Source organism: Mytilus edulis, chromosome 4 (genome assembly GCF_963676685.1).
Source record: "Mytilus edulis chromosome 4, xbMytEdul2.2, whole genome shotgun sequence".
NCBI classification, from domain to species: domain Eukaryota; kingdom Metazoa; phylum Mollusca; class Bivalvia; order Mytilida; family Mytilidae; genus Mytilus; species Mytilus edulis.
Window position 1 is genome coordinate 50,241,371 of NC_092347.1, and position 27,695 is coordinate 50,269,065.

At 31.1% G+C, this 27,695-nt stretch overlaps 1 protein-coding gene across 5 annotated transcripts in view; it reads left to right on the top strand.

The window, feature by feature from the left end:
• LOC139519906 (5-hydroxytryptamine receptor 1-like) overlaps window positions 1–27,354 on the top strand; it is a 98,623-nt gene extending 71,269 nt beyond the window's left edge. The window contains exons 3-5 of one of the 5 annotated variants that reach the window (XR_011663749.1): window positions 8,647–8,752; window positions 21,706–24,418; window positions 24,774–25,807. Coding sequence is in view for 3 of the 5 variants with exons in the window: in XM_071312204.1 (XP_071168305.1) it covers window positions 22,412–23,821 (1,410 nt within the window). In the remaining 2 variants the exon portion in view is untranslated. Of the gene's footprint in view, window positions 1–8,646; window positions 8,753–9,121; window positions 9,338–21,705 lie in introns of those variants that run through there. The other 4 variants (XR_011663750.1, XM_071312204.1, XM_071312205.1 and 1 more) reach the window with 4 other exon arrangements.
• The last annotated feature ends 341 nt before the right edge of the window (window positions 27,355–27,695 follow it).

Here is a 27,695-nt window from a genome sequence, read left to right on the forward strand (position 1 = left end):
GCTAGAATCACATCTCATGTTATATAGATTTTTTTTTTATAATATGATATATATTTCCCGGAGACTTACACATTTTAGTAATTGTGCTTTTAGAATTTTCAAACTTCGCCTTTAGCTCACATTTTTCATGTACATGTTTATATAACTTTTTGCATGAAAAAAAAACCCAAGAATATTCTTTTCGGTAGCACATTACAAAATGAATTATTGTTCTTGTGAAGTGCAAATATGATTAGGATTAAACATGTGCGAAATATCCATCAATCATATGTGATGCAATATGAAGATCATTCTCTCGAGATTTAAATCACTGTTTTTCGTTTTTTAAATATCAAATTGTTGCTCTTGGTGTCCGGACTTTTTCCCAAAACGGCTATAAAGCTTTGGTATATTTGATAGTTATACATGGTATGAGTGCCAATCCAATATAATTCTACTCGTTTCCGATGTCTGAACATCGAACCTTTGAACGATCCTTTATAATTTCCCATTGATCTGACGGTGAAGTCTGTCAAAGAATTTAGAGCAATAATGTTTCAACGAATTACGCAGACAAATCACATTATTCCCAACGCCAGAATTTAGTATACTTTTACTTCAGAAATCCGAAAGAAACGTTTTTCTCTCAACCGGTATTATCTTAAATGGATATCGACGTATCGTGATCAATTCATGAAGCAATTCTTGCATGGGGCTTTTTGTGGGAACTCTTTAAACAAGGAAAAAATATAAAACAAGCAATATATTAATTTATTTACTCTGTGTTATGGCTTATATGCTCGGGGTCAAGAAATGTATTCTGTGTTCATTTCTACAACATCCAATCTGATAAAAATACAATCAATTAACACTGATTTCACAGGGATCGACAAATTCGTTACTTGCCATCAGTGTAATTCAAAACTGGTTACATATTATATGCAGTTTATGACAATGGACACTTAAATGCTTTTGAAACTTATAGTATTATCACTCGAACACATAATAAACCCAAAACTGGTGTCGTGGGTTATATTGGATACCGGGACTGATATGGAAAATAATTGGTATTATTCCTTTGCATGAAAATATAGCCAGCAAAATCAATATTTTATTGGTTGAGACTACCCCGCGTGATATTGCACAAAAGTTTATATTACTCTTGAAAATCAGGACTACCTCGTTCTATGTTACGCGTATATATAACGTTTTGAATGCTGTTAAAAGCTATAGTACAGTCTAGTCATCGTGTTAGGCACCATCATACGGTGTTTTAGTCCGAGATTACTCTGACGTCCAACGGCTGTTTTGCCAGACAAGCTGGGACCGTGGGACGTGAGGGCTCGTCCCATATCAAAAAGTGGATATTTGCCCACCCAAAATAGATGCGCTGCTTCGTCGCTTCTGGTGCCGACTGGCGGCCTTGGAATTATATAAATCGGGTATCAATCTGTTCATTTTTCATTTATCTCTTCATTTATGTAAGTTTCACCGGTCACTAAACCCCTAGGATTCGTTTTAATTAATTTTAGTCTCTGATGCTTGATTTTTTTTTTATCATTAATTGTCATTGGCTATTAACTACCTATAGCTTTCAGTAACCTTAAGTTCTCTCAAATCGTACTTTCGTGTTAATTTGACCTGTTACCACAATTTTTAATGCATTTTTGTTATTCAATATTTACTTAGTTTGTGTTATATATCGTCTCACTATTCTAAATATATACCAACTTTGTATTTAGTATGACCATACATTTTCACTTTTGTACTCGTACTGTGAACTACACATTTATTTATTTGGTAAAATATATAAAAAAAAATAATTAAAAAACAACAAAATTATTATATTAAAATTTTCATGAGAACGTTATTTTATTTAACGCCATTTTGTTTCAGATTTGAATTGTCTTTTTGTAATGTTACACTACTGTTTCAGGTAAGGGTGAAAGTTGGCGCCTGTTAAAACATTTTAATCCGCTAAAATAATTCACATCTCATACATTTTATATCATTCTATCAAAGAAGAAACGTTGATCGGACTGTGAGCAATATGAAAAACAACTGCAAGTTACTTAAAAATAGTCTAACAGTGAGATTGAATTATTTTATAAGTCAGTCATCCGAGTTAACAGTACGTCAGTGCTTTGATTAGTATTGAGTTATACATCAATAATGAAAGATAATTGTCCTTCTAGTTAATCGATTTTATTTTATTGTCGTCGTTGTGTTGAAAAGTTGGGATACTTTAGAGTAAGATGAACGATCAAGACTCTTGTAGAACTTTGAATGTTTCTGAAAATGACGCATTGGTAAAACGTAATACGTCGAAAAAATTATTTTCGAAATAATTTCATTCCATTTTATAATCATTCATATCTCTTTTATCTGATAGCCTCGATTTTCTAAAATGAATACTAAGAAGAAATTATAACTCGACGAAATTTCATACATGTAGAAGAACATTTCTGCATCTTCTATTCCCGTATAGAGAGACAGTAATTATGTTTTTTCCTGAATAAAATGCAACCCCCTTGATTGCAAATAACATACTAGCACGTTATAGTGATGAAAAGCTTAGAAATTCAAATGAACCATAGAGTATAAATATATCGACTTTAATTTAAAGAAAGGCAATATACGATCTACAGCAATGTTATTCGACAAGAATGTATACCAGAAGAAATTATAAGCAAACCTTATAATTTGCAGTTCTGAATGATGAGGGTAGAACTAAGATAATACGTATAGTTAATAACTTGGTAGCTTCGTTCATACTTTACGATATCAAGATGTGCTGTATTTCAAGTAAAAATACTAATATGTGCGTTTTTAAGTTAAACCAATATGTCCCGGATGTTGCAACCTTTGATAAAACATTTCATTAAAAAAAAAAACATGAACTTTGAGTAAGTGCAGTTTAAACCGCATAAAAAGCGCCTTACATCGAGAATTCCATTATCTTTCTGTCAAAGATCTGCTATTTTGTTTTTTAGAGGCTATTTTGTTTTTTTTAGAGGATACCCACTTCTACCTTTTGTTAAAGTAATTAACAGATTTGATTAGTATGATGAGTGATGATAAAAACATTTATAAAGGTCAAAGTTGAATTTCCTTATTGAAACAGGTTTGTTTAAACCAAACGATTCGGATCAATTGGTCTTGAGATTGAAATTTCTAAAATAGAATCAATCAATGGATAATATGAAAGGACGACACGTTCATATTGAAAATCAAATGAGTTAGTTCAAATCTGAAAGAACCACATATTTTAAGCTGCGACTTCTTAGATCGCTGCATAATAGCATATAAAAAAAACATGATTAAATCGGAAATTCTTAACCCAAAGGGTTTATAAAGTTATTCACTAAAAACCGGTTAACATGCAGAATTGTAGTAATAAATAAAAGATATTAGAGAATCAATGCACTGAAGTGTCAAAAATGCAGTTAGATGAAGTATATCTTACATGCCTGATCTTCTTTAACACATATTTACCCTTTGTTTGCGCACAAGATCACTCGCAAAGAAAGTTGCGTGTTTGTGTTGTACTTCAAGTTTTTTTGTAATGTGAAATCCGTTTTTTCCTTACAGATCTAGAGATCTAACCAAGTACATTTTCTCTGAATGACAACATATTGACAAAATCTACGGGCTACGATTAGCATATGACGCTTACTTGATACTATAGAGCTATCGACCATTAAAAATAGTAAATCATTTGTCTAATAAGTTTGTATTACTTACAATTGTACAATAAGAAAATGTATAAACGGAATAATTAAGAAAGAGATGTAATAAATAATGGTGAAGCACTGACTATTGAGCTGATGATGCTCTCGATTATAAATAGTCCACCACCACGGATTTTGATACAAAAATAAAGTTAATATAAAGTGTTCATTATAAATATGGTGAAACTTTATTTAGAATTTTTGAAAGCTGTAAAAATAACAATGAAAAGCAGATCTCTACAATAAAATCAAATGTGATGTGGTTTATACTTCAATGTGACAGCATTTCTAAGACATATATTATACATAAAAGACATCTAAAAGTGAACACAGTCAAAGAATGTGTCGTTCTCTAAATCTAATCTAAGAAAGATTTACAAATGATAATCAACGATCTGTTATCAACTCCAACTCCTTTATTTATAAAAATCAACTTTCCTCATTTCCATTCCCATTCCCCATTTTCATTCTCAATTATAACTATATTATTTGTTAGGATTGATTTATTGAACTTGTTAAATTATAATATAGCCTATCCAATACCTTAAAAATAGAACGATACTTCAATGTAATCACAACGAGACTGCAGTGTAATCAGGAAAACCATGAAAACGCAATTGATTGATACCAGTCAAATGATTTTAATCCTGATCAATTTGAAGGCAGAATCGTGTCGAGAATTAAGATTCATTAAAACACGATGGTATCAACAACATTGGTGATCTCGAAACTATACTGTGTTATTCAAATATGTACATTGAAACGTGATCTACAAAAAAATAAGTGATTTGATAAAAAGATATTTAAGTGTACAGTACATCGATTTATACTAAAATATTCTTAGAAACAATCACACAAAAGTATACTATCTTCCATTCAAAAACTGCTTCATTCGATATTGACGAGAATTGGTAAATTATAATCCCCCCCCCCCCCCCCACATATCTGTCTTGTTTACAATTGACAGAAATATAACTACAATATAATATTGATGTGATCAGGGATGTACAGTGTATGTTTGTTGGTAAAGAGTCACTTTTAATTATTTCGATTATAGTATTCGATTTTGACAAATTAAATTACAAATTTTACATCTATCACAATACATCATAATAATAAGTTTGCTTTCTTGTTTAAACACCTAAAACATGTGTACAGTTAGCAACTGAACGTTCAGATTTATTGAAGACCTCAATGCTTAATTTGTATATGTGTATTTCCAAAACTTGAAGGTTGTGTTAACTATTGTAGTGGTATCCTCATTTTCCGTTTGAAATCATATGAAACGAGTGACTTTTGAAAAATACTGTTTAACCAATTCTTGAAACAATTCTTGAAACAATGCCTGTATCACGGTGCCTGTATATATCATAAACTTACTGTTCTGTGCACGATTTTATCATTTTTTACGCATCCATAACGTACAATCGTCATTTTTTTCACTCTCGGTCTGTTATGATGTTGAAATATGGCCGCTAATTAATTGTCGTGTTTTGAAGCTGTAGTTTACCGATTGTCACCTTATAATAAACAATCAACAAAAAAACATGGATATTGAGCACGTGTATAAAATGTACAATAAGATAATAGTTCATTTCAATGATAGATCCATGAATATTGCGATCACCGGATTTTTACAAGAAAAGTCTCTCTGAGTTCACTGCATACGGTGAAGCCTAATTCAGCATGCGTTAAAAATAAGATTTTTCAAATATAATACAGCATTCAATTTAATTTTACCTGTTTGGCAATAATTCAAAATCTTCAAATCCATGCACAGTAGTTTATGTACTATTAAAAGAACAAGACTAAAGCTTTTACTGTAGTTAATCCTCGTGAAAGTTGCTGGGATGTCTTCGTTGATAAAAATAAAGAGCTCACGCGTAATTGACTAGGATTGTTAATTTTCCTGCTTAAGGTAGGTGGTTCTCTACACTATCCTCCTCCAGTACAAACTGGCCACCATAAAATATCAAATAGTTCTGAAAGTGACGTTAAATATCTAAATAAACAATGTTGCGCCATGTATCGGTTGACTAAAGTCACGCACATTCTGAATACATTTTTCTTGACCAATGGTAGCACTTAAACTCCCTTCAGTTCATGTGGAGGCGAAAACATAGTTACAAACTTGGTGAAGCAGGAAACGAAAATTTACGAATTGACATTCCAACATTTGTGCAAGAAACATACACATGAACTTCTATTAGATGATTAAGAACATTTAAATGGTCACTTAATGTCGTGGTATGTTGATTGTTTGTGTGTGTGTGTGTGGGGGGTGGGGGGAGGGGGGTGGATAAAGACCTGTTTCACAATCAGCACGTGAGTTATATTTATAAGGTAACGAACAATATAATTAGTCACGATTTTTTTTTGGTTATGATTATGCATGAAACGAAATAAATAATTCATTCTGATAATAAAATATTGCATATTCTTTTTCCTTCAAAATTAAGTCTTAATTCAATAGGGTATATTGTATTACAGCGCAATTCGTATTATTTCTTGACTTACCTATTACTGGCTGTTGTAATCTTACAAGTTGCATATTGTACCTGTTTTCGCTTGAAAAGGGACATCAAACAAGTTATTACACTAAGCAGTTTGTTTACAAATTAATTGACCATTAGCCGGTCCATGAACTTGTTATAGACCTAAGAAGATTAAATGTAATGCTTTACAAGTATTCGTTTGAGTAATGCACAAATGTGTATGTGCCGGTTTATAATTAGTCAGAAAACGCAAGTTTTGTCAAATGAAGGAATTGTAAAATGTTAAAAGTGTCATAACGGGAAAATAAAAGAAGTAATTTATGTGGTACTTAAGTACACCAGTCCACTCATATTAGTGTTACTGATAAACTTTCCATAATGAGTCTGTATTTTACAACTGTCTTATATTTGTTATTCTCGTGGGATTTTGTCTGATGCTTGGTCTGTTTCTGTGTGTGTTACACTGTAGTGTTGTGTCGTTGTTCTCTTATATCTAATGCGTTTCCCTCAGTTTTAGTTTGTTACCCCGATTTTGTTTTTTTTGTCCAAGGATTTATGAGTTTGAACAGCGGTATACTACTGTTGCCTTTATTTAACATTGAAATAGAGCTGTTACTACACGAATTAGAGATTGTGAAGTTAAATCCAGATCTTATAAATCATGCCTTGATCACTACACTTGTACTGTGACACAACTTTCAATCGTGCGACGCTACGTATAATTAAGCTTCTCGCACGTGTTACGTGTCTTTCGTTGAAAATTCTATTAAAGATTTTTTCTGGGGGAGGGGGTAATAACCATCAGGTGAAATGGTTGTTCTTTATAAATTCGAAAACATTTGTTTCCAAGAAACGTTAAATTTTGTGACGACTTGCTACGGTCGCCGACATCAAAGGGTCACTAGCTGTCAAATTCATGTTCACCGATTTTAATCAAATTCTTATATTTGATTTATAACAATTTAAAACAATTATCAAAATTATAAAAAGTCGAAAATAAACAATATACCGGGCATACAATTGGCGCGATAATATGTAGCTTCGTTTTGTATGTATTTAATTTAAATTAAGTTGCCTACCGAAAATAAATATAGATATAAATAGATATCAGACTCGTGCATTTGGATTTTTCTAGGTCTGTTCAATTCAATATTATAGATTAAAAATATATATTAGTATATGAATGATTTTTGTGGATCTAATCAGTCAATCAAACCCGAGCTCCTCTATTATAGTGATTTATACTATATTCTATTCTTGACCAAAAGAACATATTCTACAAATAGTTTCGGATTGAAAAAAAAAAACATAAAGTTTTTTGAAAGCAGAGAAAACTACACCTTATAAAAAGCACGACTATATCAAATAACAATAAGAATACTTAAAATCCAGGCTGAAACTTATTGCGTATTTATTTAGTCACGGACTGGCGATGTCCAAAAATCAATGTCACGGTTTGTGATCATCGAACGAAATGATGTCATGGTGTTTTGGTTTCGTATAGCATATATTCACACGTAAAGCAGGAAGCACATAGGACCACTGTATGTTCAATGGCGGCTTCAATAACTGCTTATCCACATTACTAAACAAACAAACTGTTAGCATTCCCATTTAGACTGGTTTTTTTACAATGAGAAATTTCATTTCTGCGAGGCACGCGGACCAAACAATTGCGGAAGCGCGGTTACTTTTTTTTTTTATCATGAAAGTGTATGGCTGCGAAACAGGACGAGAAAAACCAAAGAAGTAGAATTCAAATTGGCACTCACTACTTTCATCAGACAATGAAATAATATAATTTATTTTATAAGAGTTATTGGCAATAAAAGAAATAATAATGAGAATAATTAAGGAATGACATTAATATTTTTGTAAATAACATAAAAAATATGGTGCACACCGTCAATTACCCGCTCAGCGGGTTATTTTAAAGTGTGCACAATGTTTTAGATGTGATTTCGAATAGACAAAAAATAATGTCGCAGTCATTCCTTATAAGTTAAATTCTAGATTCCATTTCAAGACGGAGTAAATCATCAATAACGTCACGGTCACATGAGAAAATAATGTCTATGAGCTGATAGACAAAACACTGTCAGCCAATCAGAAGACACGTTACATCTAAAATTGAATTATTAGAAACTTAGAGTGGTAAAAGAAGGGTAAACATTCCTTTTTCGTTAGTTCTACATTTTTCTCCTCCTGTCAAAAATTCATATTTTGTGACAAGTCATGAACGATGTTAACATGTATCAGGAGGAGAAAAACAATAAAGTAGAGGGAGTATACACATGATGAATCGAGTTATTAAAAATACTCCCGATACCTTAAATGTGTTGATGAAAGTTTAAATATATTTATAGTATTCTGAACGTTAAGGAGATTGCCTGTCTTCATCTTAAGAGTAACAATACCAAATAGATCCAATTATTTTACAGGTAAATCTTCAGAAAGAAGTTAGTTATATACTGTATACCTACACTTATCTATCACGATGATCAACATAGGAATATTGTAAACTATTCATAGGACGGACAATTTCACGTGAGTATAGTATATAATAGTACATTTGCCTTATCGGCCATTTGTCCATATGTCTCTAATGACCTTAGTATATCTTACCAGTATCCTTGCACAAATCTGTAGACTTTTATACATTTTTTCTTATATCATGTATGGGCAATTTTTGTTTTGAAAAAGATATTGTGTAATGTACTAGAAATAATAAATTTATCTACATAAACACATTTTTGTGTTATATGATAAATATTGAGAATGTTTTCTTTAATATCATTCAGATTATCATTTATTTAAAAAATATATGATAGCAAATCCAATCAATCGTAGCAGGACTTCTTTTGTATATGTTCATTTGTCCATAGACAGTATAAAAATATTTATATATTATTTTAGATTAGATTGAAGTATGTTAGATGTATCATTACAAGTCCACTTTTGACTACCCTTTTCATAATATCATAAGCTGTTTTCTATTTGGCTATTACCAATCATGGACGAATGCCCACAATATGATAAATCAATACCCTTTACAAATATACCGAGGAAATTACTGAACGTTCCGCAGTGTCAGAGAGGAAAGTAAAGTGTTGGAATTAACACGAAAACTTGGTAGGTTATTTCATTTTTATGAACAATAGGAGACAACTCAAATTATATAAAAATAAGGAGCCTACTCAAATGAAATAAAAAAGAATGTATTATGATTGCCAGTGAGATAAATATCCACCGAAGTCCAAATGAAGAATATTTAAGCATGTAGAGGTCATCATCGTACAACTTTCAACAAAGATTATTTATTATGTTCATAAAAGTTTTCTCACAAACCAGTTTGTATTTCTAACCATTTTTAAATGTACAAGTATGACAGGACATTGACTCGCTGTGGTTTTATTCATGTTACAAACAATAGTCTCAAATAAATGTAGTAAAAATATTTAGTCGCGCTCGTTTTTTTAAAGTCGGTTTTGCTCGGTCTTTTTTTGTGTACTGTTGTGTTTTGTGTACTGTTGTGTTTTGTGTACTGTCGTTTTTCTTTTGATCTTTTTCATTTTACGTCATATTTTATCAGGTTAGTTTCTACTTATGAGTTTGAATGTCTTTCGCCTCTCTTTTGATACAAGTAGGTTTCGAATAATTGCAAGAAAATGAGTTTAAACTTTGATAACTTCTCTCGTCTGGAATTAGCATTCGATTATTCGATTGATGATACTAGATGTTCCTGTGTGGATTGTTTCCATAACATTTAGTGACCAATCAGATCACGAACAATCAATAAAGTAAATCTTGCACTGGATGAGGGGGGAAACAGATCATAGCAAGGAAATCTTTAAAATAGGATTATTGAGTACCAAATGAGTTGCATTTTGAATGCAGAAAATTACAATTATATCATACAAAAACCGTGTAGGATCGTTATATTTTTTTGTTTGCCGAATGTATTCTTGCTGATAACCTGGTCATGCTATTTGTGAAGAAGCTTTTAAAATTACAACCAATTTTAAACTGTTGTCTCTCTGAGATCAAATACTGAGGCTTCTATTTACAGTTTGTTATGAATTCAATGAGGAGGTCGACATATAAATCAACCATGCAATTTGATTTTAGTAATATTTTGTTAGGAGGAAGGGTGGGAAAACGTGGCCCTCTTTTAAACCATGAATTAGCCAGGACTTCTAAAATGGATTCTTCGTTACACATACTAAATTACAACATTAATTTTTCACAATTGCAAATTAACCATTCCTATTCAAACAAGACATTTATCAGATTTCCGAATGAAATGCTCCTTTGAATGCTTTAATTTATATTAGATCCCGGATGTCCAATAGTTGTCCAATGTGAATCAAATAGAGGATGCTCCCAACAAAATATCATCACTTTGCTACATTCAAAAAACGAGAAAACAGTCTTTGATATGACTTTTGTAAAAACTACCAAAAATATCTAAAACGTTAAATATGCAGACCAATATGATTTAAGCATTCAATTTGTCACAATACATTTTTTAAAGCAGATATGACCTGTTTTATGGAAAAGATTACACTATTTCTGATAATATAACCTATTACATGTAGTTATGGTTAAATACGTGGGTGCTGTATCAGTTCTTTTGTCTTTTAAAATATTGTAGTTTGTCAACTTATGTTTGTCTTTTTTTTTTTACTATAATTTTCTCTGTCCTTAGTCACCTAGTACTTGTTTTGCCCCTTGCTATCTTCTTACTTTGCTTCATTCATGTATAATTGGTCCCAGTTGATAACACGAGATACTATTACAAAGAGAGTGTTTGTCTTTTAAAATTAAAATATATTTAAAAAAATATATAAAAACAAATTAATTTAAAACTTTTCGACAAACCATCCCACAGGTTTTACAAATAGTTTTAAGGTTTAAGACCCCTTCTGTAACCATGTGAATTACGAAATTTACCAACTGCAATTAAAGTATGTCATCTATTAGATGAGATTTAAACTGCAGGAGTTATTATCTAATAGTATTTAGTATCAGATGTAAAGTATGAAAATATTCATGACTATTGCACATTTATATGTTCTAACAATTATTATACTTCTACTTTAATATTTAGAATTGAGTCAGAATTATACAATAGTCATAAATTTCAAGTGTTGTGATTTTAACCTTCATGGATTCCAAAGCATTTAACTAAACTTATTAACATTTTTTTTTTTTTTGATTGTAAGAGAGTTATTACTTTCAAATTTTAAATCGATATTGTGAAAGGGGAACACCTTATTTATTATTATATTATATCCCTGCTAAATGAAGCAGTGTATTTTGCATTTTATTCGTTGTATCCGTAAGTTCGACTATTCATACTCTGTATCCGCATATCTCCACACGAAGGGTGACACGTGTGGAGCAGGATCCACTTACCCTTCCGGATCACCTGAGATTACCCCCAGTTTTTGGTGGGGTTCGTATTGCTCAGTCTTTAGGTTTCTATGTTATGTCTTGAGTGTTATTATTTGTCTGTTTGTCTATTTCATTTTTAGCCAAGGCGTGGTCAGTTTATTTTTATTTTCGATTTATGAGTTTGATTATTCCTCTGATATCTTTCCCTATCCAAGGGCAGAATTGCAATGAATTTTCCAGAAATTTTTATTATATAACGGCGTTGTGCACTTAAAATTTGTCTTTTATCTAAATTGTTATTGATACAGTATAGTATATTTGCTGTCTCTGTAATTCCAGTATGAGTGATTGCATTAGAAATTGATCAACGTGATTTTTGTGTCGAGTTGATCCCTTGTTCACGCTTCACACCGAGACTAGTATAGATCTACTGACACACATCATATGATTTCAATTCCAAACTTGTTGACTTATCAAAACGCAATTTAAAGTGAAAAAAGCATTTTCCGTACATTCTATACATTTAAAGACCTATTTCACAAATGTTTAACTGACTCTGTGTGTGTGTGTTTGTAAATGTATGAAACAATGCTTGTGGCGATACTTATTAGAATGGGTTTATTTGCAATAAGCATATAAGTACATGCTATGGCAATCCAAACATAATATTACATATATCATGTATATGAAAGATAACTGCAGAAAACAACACACATGATACACTGTTAAGTAATAATTGACATCTCATTTTCCACCTTTTCCATGATGTTTGTTGAACTGTGTAATGGTCTGTAATTAGAAATGTACATGAAATATATGATGTTTATTTTCAATATCTATCAAAATAATTGCATTAGAAGCTTGTGATTCGAAGCTGAAATTTAGATAAAGTTAATCTTTACTGAATATAGATTAAAAACAATTATAAAGAAAATCATGTAAATACATACTTTAAAAGCTCTTTCAAGTCATAAATTTTCATAATGTTCCACATAGTCCTTAGCATGTTAAAATTTCAAAAATTATTATCCTTCCTTAGCATGTTACAATTTCCAAAATTATTATCCTTCCTTAGCATGTTACAATTTCCAAAATTATTATCCTTCCTTAGCATGTTACAATTTCCAAAATTATTATCCTTCCTTAGCATGTTACAATTTCCAAAATTATTTTCCGTTTTCCATATAATTCCTTAGCATTCTACAATTTCCTAAATTATTATTATTTTCTCAAATATAGGTTTTCGGATACACCGGTCTTTTTTGTCACATTACCTTTCAATATAGAAATAATATCTGTTTGTGAATATAACGGTTTAAAACTTGTGCCGGTTTAAGAAAATAAAGATATATATTTTAACAAAGGAGGTTATCCGTTAAAACATTTTTTTGAACACTATTAAGAATTTCAGGTTGTCTCGAGTAGTGTTCGTGTACATTTGCATTCAATGTTCACATTGGGACATGATCCGTTTGAAATTACTTAGTACCTGAATTTAAAAAGTGATAATATATCAATCGATTCTTTTTTTTTCTTTTTTTCCATGGACTTCTCTGATCTTGTTGCATACATATACAGCCAATTTAAATTTACCAGAGAGGTATACAGTCATTTTATAAATTGTTAGTTGGATGGAGAGTTGTCTCATTGGCAGTCACACCACATCTTCCTATATCTATTAGAAAAAATAAATTGAATTTGGTATTTCAGGAATTATATCGTATAGCAACTTTTTAACCATTCGTCGTTTTCGTTTGCTATTTTAAGAGGGAAATGATGACATAATATTGACAATTTGTCTGTATTTCAATTTATGTTCATTGTAACGATTTACCATAGATAAGGGCCTTGCTTTGACGGGGCAAATATTGAAAGACAACATTTTTTAGTTTGCAGGGGAGGTAATATGTTGACACTAAATTTCTCGTTGACGCTAATCAGCATATATCTGTCTTTATAGTAATCGTGCACTATAAATTTTGTAACGCTACACATCAGGAGCAATTCAAACCATAAAACGAAAAATAAGACTCATTGAAATGGCAAAAATAGTTCAAATGATTCTATAAATACACGGGGTATGGACTTCAGTCGCCAACATACTTACTAATATACTGATCGAATAGAGCTTTATTTATTAACAATTCAGTTTGTTTATAACATGGAATAAATTAATGCCTAATAAGGTTTTATCTGTTAATAGATTAGTTATTATTGTTGAGCATTATAGAATTCCGAAGGGTATTTAAAATTTACAAAATTGGTTGGTGTATTTATATAATTGAAATTAAATCCCGACTTTAACAGTAGAAATGATTTAAAAAAAAGATTTTGATCTTATTTGAATTTAATTTAGTTCCAATTCATGTTTTATCGTTAGTATACAGATCAGAAAAAGTGTTGTCACGAAAAATACTTTAAATAAGTCATAGCTGTTTTAAAAAGGACAATTACCCCCTGAATTTAATTCAGACCATTTATCTTTTCGTGAAGTTTTTAAATTCTAACTAAAATTCACAGAATTACAGTTTCATTTGTGTTCTTTGCTGTTATTCTACGGCGACTTCGTATTGACCGCCTTCACTGACATGTTGAAGTTTACGTCACTTGTACGCCGGTAGTGGAAACGTAATACATGTACATGTACAGAGAAAAATAATAATTCCACAATTAATAACAAAATTCACATAGCGCACATTATTTTCCTTTTAATATGGTATGAGAGAGTATTCATGTTCCGAATCTGTCTTAGTGGTTGTATTAATCTGTTTTTGTGAGTACAATGGGTTGATATAAAAGTTTATACACCATTACAAGGCGTGCGTCTGTCCTTCTGTGTGCAAGATTTCTTCATATTTTTTTAGGTGTTACTGTGTCGGTAAATGAACAATCTAACAGCCCTTCTTTGAGTGTTTTAGTAGATTATATCTTAATTAAAGTTTGGGTTCAACACTGAACAGGTATATTTTAGTTATGGTCTGACTAATGATTTATTTGCCTTACTGAGGTGAAACTGATGTAACGATTCCTTTTGAGAAAACCTAGTGCACTTTTAGCCTTATTGTAGATGGTGTTTATGCGCCATTCTAGGTCTAATTGAATTGTAACGCCTAGGTTTTTTGTCTTGTCAACATATAGTCATGAAACGGCCATGTAAAGTATAATTCTATATAAATGGATTTTTATTTTGGCTGATGGACATAACATAACACTTGTCAGATTGAAAAGCCATTGTCCAGATGTGTTCAAAAATAACCTAGTGTATGAAGGGTTTTGCTATTGCTGTAATTACCAGATACGCAATGGTGTTGTCTACAAATAGGCATATAGTGTCGTTGATGTAAAACAAAAAGAGATTCGGGCCCAAAACAGATCCTTATGGCACTAACAACTTAACAATGACATAACCTGAATTCTCTATGATGACTGCCAGGGTACGACATGATAAGAAACCCTGTATCTATGCATTTGTTTTAACCTGTATCCCATAGTGATTTATTTTGTGCGTTTATAAATCATTAGTAACTTTATCGAAAGCTTGTAAAAAGTCTGTTACAAGTACATTTTTTTGTTTTGAGTTTTCTAATATTTTAGTGACATCATTTATAAATTCCAAAATGTGAGGTTCACAAGATCTATTTTTTCGAAAGCCGTATTGAAGGGGGTACATGATATCATGGTTGTCTGTGTGTGTTATCATCGTTGTACTGACTACAACATGATAAATAATTTTGCAACATATTAAAGAAATAGATATTTAATTTTCTGGGTTATATTTGTACCCTTTTTGAGAATGGGGGAGATTTGTGTAGTTCGCCAGTCAGTGGTGTCTTCGTCCATGTCTAATGATTCCTTGCATATGGGCCTTTTTCAAAAAATGTGGATTTTCTTGTACAATCAATATTTCTAAAAAAGTGTAAATATTTTTATCCAATTTTTAGATACACCATTTAGTTTTTGGTGTGTGTAATAAGTTCCAGCAAATTCAATATGAAATTTAGCTACAGAAATTGCTTCCAGTGGGTTTCAAAGGGTCCAAAAACCCCAAAATTGCTTGTACGAAATTGAAAAACTAGTCTTTTTTAAATGCTGGTTTTAATACCCAGCGGAAATTATTATTTTTCTTTTGTTATTATAAATATATAGGTATCACTGCAGGTATGTATACACAAATACAGGGAATTATTAGATTTTATTAGCATTTTTTTTTACTTTTCATTTCGTACTTAAAAAAATGTCAACTTCATAACACAAATGAAATAATGTTGCCAATAAACAACTGATTATATCCCTTGTAACTAAGGAAGTGTTCTCTACTTACTCTTCATCCTCTGATGACGTGCTTAAAATTACAGGATGACATCATTGATTCATTTCATTATAGATTAGTTTTGGTGAGTACAAATTACTCCGTAATTTTATTCTATGTCAACTTTGTAACGGCAAAAACATTGATAAATTTTGGCATAAATATTTTTTTTTACATAAATCATTCAAAGTCTATAATACTGACTCTAATTCAATAAAAACCATTTATCTGGTAGTATTAGGGTCAAGAAAAACATCCAAAAACCACAAATAGGTCAACTACATAACGGTCAACTACATGTACATAACGCAGTGAATCGTTATGTAGTTGACAAAAAGCATTATGTAGTTGACAATGCTGAATTAAATTCACTTTAAAATATGTTTCTAAAAAGTGTTATTTTAACCATATTAACTGTTTTGAAAAAAGTGTGATGATTTTTATGGAAATATTTATCAAGCAAAATGTAAATATTATTAAAAAAAAATTAGGGACGGAAACTAAATCCGTTATGTAGTTGACATATGTCCCATACTTGTTTCTATGTTATTTTTTAAAATATTTTTGTAGTAGCATTTAAGATTGCATATTTTTATTTCAGGTTGTATTGTTGTTAAACTATTCAATTTCATATATTAAAGTTGAAAATTGAATATTTTTTTGTATTGTTATTTCACAACTGAAATATCCACATTTTTTTGAAAATGACCCATATAAGATATAGTATACGTGATATGTCATGTGCTAACTCCCTTATGAGGTGTGGCTCAAGTTCGTCTAGTCTACTCGCCTTTGTTGTGCAATTTTATCTTGTCGTGTATCCCAATATTTAACTAAAACATCACATATATAATAAAAGGTTGCTCTACACTGCCATTTTGATTGATATTGACAAATTTTGTGAAACAAATGAATAATCAAATGAAGTTCTGAACATCGGATGATCAAAAACACTTGTCAGAGAAAAATATCACAATTCTATACCTGAAAATGAGGTTAATGTACAGAGATATATTTTTTTTTGAGACAAATTCGTGCGTGGATGATGAATAAACGACAGAAAATTCATCCGCACCGTAATTACTATTATATTGTAGTGATACAAATCAGTATACACTGGTTTGTTGTTATATATTATATTAATATAACAGTTTAACATGTTATTATAATTTTCATCCATGTGTATAGCATTCTATTCTACTATTCTAATAATAATGCAGTTCAAGTGCATGGTGGACACTCTTTTATACAAATCGATTTTTCTAAAAGATTGGTCATAAGTAGGCATTCATATTTTCCCGCAAAAACAATTACAGAGTTACTGGTCCTTGCCAGGATTGTCGCAAAAACGTTCTTGAGATATTCTTCCGCATGCTTTAACATAATTTTCGGTACTTTTGCAAAGATGTTATCTGATTAATAATCTTTTACTTATATATACCGTTGTAGAAAGGTCTAAATACAGCACAAACAACATTTTCCAAAAGACCAAATAAAAAGCGAAAAAGTATATTTTAACAAAACGCATTTGACTATTATATATAGTTTATAGGTATAATTTACCTCAATTTAGGATAAACTCTTCAATTTAAAGAGTCAAAATAGGATGAACGGATCATATAAACCGGGAGGGGGGGGGGGGGGGTATCATACAAGCCCAAACAAAAAAATATAAACAAGTCTAAATTGAAAACTACGTTCAAACTTATGATTGCGTTGGATAAAAACCGCAATTTTTATACGTGTGCATGAAAAACTAATTTTGTTGTAGAAGGGTCTAAATACAGCTCAAACAACATTTTCCAAAAGACCAAAATAGCGAAAAAGTATATTTTAACAAAACGCATTTGACTAACAGGTCGAACAACTGATGTTCTTAAATTCTGCTGACCGCCATTGGCGATTGCCAAATACAATTTATCACAAGATGTAACAAAATGGATCTTTAATTTAATACTAAACAGAAAACAATAACTTGCGGCAAAGATGTTATACCACAAACATAAGGTGCAAAAAATGTGTACACCAGATCTGGATTTCGACAATAAATGTCTCTTCAGTGATGTTAGGGATCGAAACGGTATCTGGAAGGCCATATACTTTACCTCAATTTAGGATAGACTTTTCAATTTAAAGAGTCAAAATAGGATGAACGGATCATATAAACCGGAGGGAAAATATGATACAATATATATATACAACTCGTCTAAACATCAGCCCAACAATGTTAGATCTGTAAATTTGCTTTCGCAATTTTTTTTATTTTTCCCTCGCCAGGATTCGAACTCATGCTACTGAGATCTCGTGAAACCAAATCGCCTGCGCTGTATCCGACGCGCTAGACCACTCGACCAACTTGGCTTCATCTAACGACAAAACATTTTTATATTATTAATTTATGTTCTAAACAAAAATATTTTTATCAGTATTCATTGATGTATTTATAACAAACGATAAGGAATGTTAGTTTGCACTAGTCAATATCCGCGTATTTATCCTGTTTATAGATCGGTTACAAACCAGTAACGAAAGTTACGTGTGCAAATGTAGGCGATAGCAATACATCTGAATGCCCTCACGGTCATCTCAATGTAAAAACGACACCATAAATAAAACTTAAGTTCTATCGAAATTCAATGTAAAACAATACATATAAATTCATTTTTGTTAAGGTTGATGTCCTTGGCATATGTATGAAAAAATTGCCTTAAAATACCAATGTGTAACACAGAATAACTTTTTGATTTTGATTTCATATAAACTGAGAATGAAATAAATTCAGGAAAATTTGCCCATACTCTTCCTTGAAGGGTACCAATTTTGTATCCGCCTTAAACCCTTATTACAGTTGACATTTTTCACAATCAATTTAAAACCATAAAAACATTTTTGTTCCACTTTGTTTTTTGGTCCTTTAATTTCTGACGTTTCCTTCAGCAAGACGGACAATTGCTCTATTTAAGGGAATAGAGGTTCCGATTTTGTATCCGCAACTTCTTCTAGACCCCTTTTTACATTATATTGAAACTTTCTTATACGATACAATTAGTTGTGTACCTGCTATATAATTTATTGATTTGGACTATTGGGGTTCACCCTTATCAAATTTTACAACGCCATTCAGAGTTGGTTGTCAGTCTTGGAATATCCGTTTCACAGATGATAGCATATATATGTTAAAAATGTCGTAACTATACAATCTCGTCCCCTTTTCCCGATTGTGACCTACTGAATTAGACTTATTACAGAGTTTGTAATAATATGAGCAATATGATGGATGCCACATATGAAGCTGCTTACCCTCTCAGCACATGAGATCACCCCGGTTTTTGATGGGGCTTCCCTGTCATTCATTTATCATCCTCGCACGAACTAGACTCAGAAAAAAAATACATGTACCTTAACCTCACTTCCAGGTATGGAGATGTGTTTTTTTTTCTGAGAAAAGTGCTTGTGACCATCCTCAAGAACTTGCAGGCATCCGATGGTCGATACTTCAGTACTTAGTATGGTCAAACAAAAATAGTTTCTTCCAATTATCGCTTTTTGAGGCGGATACTATACATTTGATGTATTTTAAAATCGAAGTTCAGTCAGTGCTTTCGGCTGAATGGTTAGTAAATATATTATTTAAAAGTTAAATCTATAAACTATAATTACCATTAATCTATAGACAATCCTGCGTCAAACCTACCTTTTTATCAGAATGAACGCACAATGAGAACTATACATTTTAATGATTCTTTGAAATAAAAATAAAATAACCTTCATATACTATATGTAGTAATTCTTCAAAACTACTAGATCATGTTTAGTTGTTCGCTATAAGTGTAGATATGCTTTACACATGCTTTGTTTTTTTATTCGTTTGAGTCAGATCTATCTGTTTCCGGATGGCAACAATATATTCAGTTAAAAAAACTACTACAGACATATTCTTTTCAAAAAATTTCTTACGAATAAAATTGATCGTACGTTATACTGAAATGCGTATGACTTGCGAGAATTTTTTCTCTTATTTGTTTTGTGAAAAGAGCCACAGGGTTAGGATTTGTGTACGCCACATTCGCGATCCACCAGTGGCACTTGAACCAAAAACATCAAAAGACCAAATCAATTACGACATTGATATTTACTTTTTAATGGCAATCATAGACCATTCGACTTAAAACGTAAAAATTCTGTTGGGAGAAATTTATCAAAAGGAAAGTTACCCCTCAAACAAATCAGCTGGGATTAAACCAGATGGTTTAGGAAAACCATAACAAAAAATAGTTGGAATAGTATGATCAGGCAGGACTAGCACTGATACATTTGTATGAGAAGGGTCAAACGAAACCCTTGCACTCCTGTAAATATGAAGTATTCACAAAAAATCGTTGTACCCTGGCAGAACTTTATATTGTACTTCCAAGTTTTTACCAACATATGGTATTACTAATGTACCCTGTATATTATTTATTCCATTTATAAATAATTACATTGTTATATTGTCGTCACGATTTCTTTGCAAACAAAGGACTTATTAAATAATATATATATATATGTAATAAGTTTGTCTAAATCAGTGACAACTCTACGACAGATTTTATCCATCGGATCATCAGTGATGGGGATACAAGGCTGAAATACATTTTGTATATATAATTCGTCTAAATTTCAGCCAAATAATGATACATCTGTAAATTTGCGTTAGCATATTATAACTTTATACATGTATGAATATTATATATGAACTTTTGACTGGCATTATTTGCATTGTTTTAAGTGAAGATAGGTCGCAATTGTTATCAAACTTAACTTTGACTTTATAAAAATAATTGGTAAAGAAATAAGACAACAGCCAATAGTCATAATTCGATCAAGCAAAACAAATCCTGGTAACAAACTTTAACCGAGTGAAGCACATAAACTAAATTAACTAAAGAACTGTTTCCATAAACATTTAAAGAACTGTCTTCATAAACATTTATAAAAAAAACTATCTTCATAAACATTATTACAAATACTGTTTCATAAACATTTAAAGAACTGTCTTCATAAACATTCAAAGAGCTGTCTTGATAAAAATAAAAAAAGAACTGTCTTGATAAACATTTAAAGACCTGTCTTCATAAACATTAACAGTAAAAGAACTGTAAACACATAAGTTCTAAAGACAAATACTGTTTAAAAATGAATATGATATATCACATGGAGTTTCAAAAGTGTGCTAAACTTTATATCGTAATTCGAACTGAGGCTTAATTCTTTATTCTATCTTAATTGATATAAATAAAAGTTAGGGGGGGGGGGGGGGAGGGAGAAGTGTTCGCAACTTAAAAAAAAAGTTACAAGCTGGTAGATTCAAATTGGTACATAGAAAGATTTTGTTAGTTTTGGTGACAAACAGGTTCAACATTATCGAGTTTTATGTAGAACTAGAATCCAATAGCATACGATGTAAACACAAGTTAATCCAAACAAATGTAGTCGAGAACATGCCACTATAAAGGCACTTGCGAACATAAAATCCTTTCGGTCATCCGTTGGTTATTTTTATTCCTACTTTTATAGTTAAATATCGAGGTATGCAAGACTTTTAAATATTCATATGGATTAAACAACATTAAAAGAACTTCAATAAATATTCACGTCAGATGTTCGTATTTTAGTAAGAAAGTAATTCACACTGTGGTTCTTCAAATTACCATAATTTCCTCCCTTGGACATCCCGACTTGTTTCCGTCAACACATTATCATCATTAATTAAAGTGAAAATATTTTAAAATGTGTATTTCTTCATATTTTTCAGATACAGTTATGCTTGAGCAATCACGATACGTTCATCGACCGCTACGTTCCTAACTGAAGAAATAATTTTATTTAGTGAACGAAAGGATTAAGTGAATTATGGGTTTATAATATCATTTGTGAATATGTTGTAAACGTGGGTAAAAATGGCAATACCTAAGATGTAGACACACGGAAAACTTTATTAAAGTTGAATAGAAGTTCTCTTCGAGTGCAACTATTAAAGGATGAATTAAAGTATATATTAACAGGGATTATATCAAGAGGATTATCGTTATTGCAAACATTTTTAATTCAGGGCTGAATTATAATACTAATGACCCTACTGTGTAACAAACGTATCAACACTATACCAGGTGGAATATAAGTGAACGAATCATCCAATACAATAATTGAAAGTTCTCAAAGACAAATATTGTTATCTAAACGACAAAACTGTGATTTTATTTTGCATATAGGAGCCAATACTCGAGTGCATAAATCATGCATACGGCACAAAATACGTCAACTTTCTTAAATTGATACACAGATTGACATACAAATCAATAATTGTAGGTGTGTCGGTAACTTTCGTAACCGTCCGAATTGATTCAAAATTTATCACGAAAGATGTTTGAAATAAATATCAGATGCGCCAACGATATTCTTAACATGGAGTGCGTTGAAGAATAGGAAACAACCATTACTTATATTTTTCTTCCGTAGAAATGAGTGCAAATTTTTCGGCCAGTATATCATCGTACGATATATTGCCGATTTTTAATAGTAGTAGTGAGTTTACTATCGGACACATTGGCGAGAACAGTTCTTCAATACCTCCGAATACATCAGGAACTAATTATTCTTCTGACGACCCGCCAATATCTATTTACACGCCATGGCAGCAGGCACTAGTGACGTTAGTACTTGCGTTAATGGTTTTAGGCACAATAGTTGGAAATTGCTTAGTGTGTATAGCCGTGGGAATAGTGAAAAAGCTTCAAACACCTTCAAATCTTCTCATTTTATCATTAGCCGTTTCGGACCTCTTAGTTGCTGTATTAGTGATGCCATTTGTAACTACATACCAAGTGCTGAGCTATTGGCCGTTCGGAAATGTGATTTGTGATTTGTTTACTTCTTTAGATGTCATATTGTGCACAGCATCCATCCTTAATTTATGTATGATAAGTGTTGATCGATATTTTGTAATTACACGGCCCTTTCAATATGCAATGAAACGAACACCAAAAAGAATGGGCATAATGATTGCCGGTGTATGGTGTTCCTCTGTGTTGATATCTCTTCCACCTTTATTTGGATGGAAAGAAGACCCGCCTAAATGGCATTGTATTATCAGCCAGAATATAGGCTATCAAATCTATGCAACTTTAGGTGCCTTCTACGTTCCACTTTTCGTCATGTTGGCAGTTTACTACAGAATATGGAGAGTATCTTCTCGATTAGCAAAAAAAGAAAGTACAAATCAGCTTGGCAGTATTGACAAAGTCCAAAGCAATGCTCATTACTCAAATAGAGTAAAGACGAATTCCGTTCAAACGGGATGTACTGTTTTACCTAACGGTAACGTAAGAAATGGTTGCCATAGTGAAAAAGATGAAGATGAAAGAGTAGAAATGCTTGCAAAAAATAGTGCTTCAATTCAAAGACGTAGATTTACACTTAAAAGTATTTTACCAAAAGGTCGTAGATCATCTGGGCATAAAGATTCGAAGGCCATTAAAACACTAGGAATTATAATGGGTGGATTTACGGCGTGTTGGTTGCCATTTTTTATTCTTGCCGTTATTAGACCATTCGTAGGAGATAACGACATTCCAATCCACATGATAAGTGTCTTTAATTGGCTAGGATACTTTAATTCATTTCTGAACCCAGTGATCTACGCAAGGTTCAACAGGGATTTTCGAACTCCTTTCAAGGAAATATTATGCTTGCGTTGCAAGGGAATTAATGTGAGAATTCGTTCAGAAAGCTACGTCGAGCAATATGGACCAGATCCTAGATTGAGAGATTGTTTACGACCTCCTACCTCCTCGGTTGTTCGATACGACAGTCAAGGTCGTACGGAAGTTCATTTAGGAAATGGTTCGACGCCTTCTGAAAGTAAAGTATGACGAACCAAAACAATCTTAATAAAGCTTATACTCTGTCTCCAAAGATGACACCTGCATGCATTAAGAATGTCGGTGTTCTCGACAAGTTCATCGACTTCATGTACTGTGATATAAACTGACGAGAGATTTGTATATTGTTATTTAATGACTTTTTTGTGACCCAAAATGTAGTTTTGGGCTCATTGTATATTTAAGAAGCTGTGATAAAACTTGCTATAAACACAATAGAGAAACTCATTTTGTCTACTATGTACGACAGAATATGATATACATTTACATGTTAGCATTTACAGTATAGGTAAAATACATTTTATACGTTTGAAACTGTGCTGACGTCACAGCGGATTATAAATCCCTTATTTATATACTTACATTCTCTGTGATTTTTACGGTTATATTAATTTCAATTTCGAAACAATATATTTTTGTTTTTGTTTTTACAATTGCCTCGTGTTTTCAAATATTTGTTTCTTAATTCTGTTTTGAAATTATCAGCTCGACCTACATAATGACCTATCAATAATGGTAGATATTGTTTTATTAGGCTGCTCAAATTTTTGAAAATAAACTTATTATCGTTAAATTATGTACAGTTTGGTGAAACCAAATTAAGGTGGTACCCAACACTTTCACTAAAATTAATTTGGCTCGTTTAATTTTCATAAAATTTTGACAAAGTATTTACTTTGACCCTTTAACAAAAATATAAAAAATTCAAAAAAATTGAACCAAGCGTTTTATCAGAAAAATTACACTGGTTATATAGCAGTTTGACAAACACTAATTTTGATCATTAAGAAGCTTTATATTGCCTTCACAACGCAACGTAATTAAAACGTTTAGCTGATATTACAGAGCTATCTCCCTGTAGTGTTAGGTACCACCTTAAATGAATTGATACAAATAAACGAAGATTCAAGATTTTATTTACACTATAACGACGATTTTGCAGGTTATCTGTTTATTTAAAGAATGAAAAAAATTTATTAATTTTTATCCGTTAACCGTTATATTTGTTCAGACACTTCATAATCATGTACGTCTGACTAAATCTGGTGCTAAGTGTTATTATAAAGTAGATATTAGGAGGCAAATGATTCATTTCTATACTTATTACAATCGCTACAAAATAGACTACGAAATATGAAAAAGTCATTAGATTAGATTTCAATTCATGTAAGAGACTTAAGATATGAAATTAATACACATATTATGACATATATTTATTTTAATCAAATAATTAAACTTTTTTTCAAAAGAGATTGTTGCTTTTTGCATTTTTATAATGTATGCGGTTTTTCTTTTTGGTTTTTTTTTTTTAAAGAAAAGACAGAAAAAACAAGGATACTCTTTTAGATATAATTAACCTACTTAAGTTTGAGTAGATTTAGAAGATTCATTTTGATCTTACAATTAGCACACTTTACAAATAGGTTTAAAATATTTTTATTTTTATATAAAATTCATTTGAAAAAACTCTTGCGGCAAATATTATTCAACCTTTACAATAGAGCTTTGGTCAAACTTCTTTTAATAGGTATGTCCTGCTGCTTTTATTAGCACATATTATATTTGGCTTTAAAAAATAATGCTTTTAAAACTATATAGCTTGAAGAAATGAAATGAGAACGCTGAAAGAAGTTCAAATCGGCTTGTGATTCAGTGCGTCTTTGTTGAATTTTCAATATAAATGGAAATAAATCTTATAAAAATTTTGTGCTTCCAAAGCGGTTCAGATTAACAATCATGTTTTAGCAACATAGAGATGAATCTCTGGGAAAATATCAAATTATTTTCTCTAGACTACACCATACATATAACGAATGTGTTGGGAAAGAACATAGTTTTTTGAGTTTATAAATAAAGGCAACAGTAGTATACCGCTGTTCAAAACATTGCCGATATCGATTAAACTACACACGATGCGAATTTAAACTTTTAATGTCTTTTCATCGACACTCCATGCCAAAAAATAAATAAAAAAAAGGTATACAAATTTGAAGAGCTGATATATACAAAAGAATAATATTTTACTTCACCAGATGTGCATTTTGATATGTTATATATCTTCAGTTATTCTCAAGGTCAAAGTATTTGAAAATCGTAAGCCGAATATAATCTTTCAAAATTTGTTGATCGTTCATAAAGGTTTTTGATAAGTCATAACTGGTCGTAATAAAAATTATTGGTAAGAACAACGTGCGTTAAGTTTGTCATTAAATTTGTAAAAGTGTTTTTATTTCAACCTTTATTATTACAAAAAGTGTAAATCAATGTTAGTAATTGAAACTAAGCAGAACTGAATGTTTTTTTTTTAAAGATACATATGTTAGTAAAATGACATGCAGAGAAGACACATACTATCGTATGTCGTTAAACCGACCAATGAAGAACATTTTTTTAAATTAAACAATACATGTACAAGTCACTACACATAGAATTTTGAATGATGTGTAACAGTGTTTGTGTTATTATTTAAAACATAGCATATGTGTACGAGAGACGACAATGCGATTAATTATCACGGGTTTCTTTTTGTGTCGTTAAGTATTATAAACAAAAAGTACCAGCTTAATTTTGGGGTATTGTCCAACAAACAAAGTTTTTGTAATAACTATAAGCCATTTAGTAATGTTATTGTCAGCTCAGTCGATTTATAGCATTATCTTTTACGTAATAATGAAATAATTGTTATAAATATGATTAAATATGTACATGGTTCTAGTATGAAAAATTACTTCCTAACAATGTCTCGCAAAAATGTCCCGGCTTCTTCTCAATTTAACAACAGGGCAACACACACTTTATTATAAATTAAATAAAACACTCTTTTTTCTCTGATCTACACTGTATGTAAAACAGGTAATACATTTGTACAAGCCAATTAGAAAAGCAATAAGGGGTTTTCTAACGTAGTGGAAAGACCGTAAGTATAGTATAAAAGTCCATATATATATCACATGGGCCTACATTATTTACCTTTTGCTTGGGAAAATGTGTACATCAATTAATTGAAACTGCTCTAAAGAAAAACAAAATTAAATTTTCCGTTAGATTTTTATAGTTAAGACTTATTGATATTTTAATTTGTCAGTTCTTCAAACGTTATATATACCGTGGTTAATTCTCGCTTTATTTATAATATTATGCACTGCAGAGAAACAAGATATTGTTATGTGTTTTTCCTAGTATAGACGTACATGAACATGTTATTGTCTTATTTTCTTTTCAATACAGTATTTATGTCATAAATTCCAAATATGTAGTAGTTAAGATTAGCCTAAAATTTAAAAAAAAATCACAGAGAATGGTTTATTTTTATTATTTGTGTTGCAGCTAAGCTGTTTTATTAATTTTACTGCTGATTATTAGCATGCAATAGCAAAGATTTGTAAATAAATCATCATATTTAATTTCATCATCCATAGTACAAACGAGTTTTACAGAAATTGCATTTATCGCCATGTGGTAGAAAACGAAGTGGTCACACGTAGAATTACATTCCATTTATTTAATTGATAAAGACATAAAAATTCCAAGAAAATTCAAAATCCAATATTTTTTTTACGAAAAGTACTCTTTTATAAAAGGTTTTCATGATAATCTTGCCTGCTCTTTGCAACTACTAGTATTTATAATTGATATAATGTTAGTGATGTACTGTTTTAGTTATTACTTGAATCTTATGAATTATAAATCTTAATTGATTAAATCTACATAGTTTGCGAAAACTTGTGTACCAACTGATACCAATCGACTAGAAATATCATCAATTCAAGACTTAAATAATCTAATGAGTTTCAATTTAGACCCCAGGCAAACTATCACCTATTTTAATTTCATACATTTTTAAAAAAATTATTTTTCGAAATAA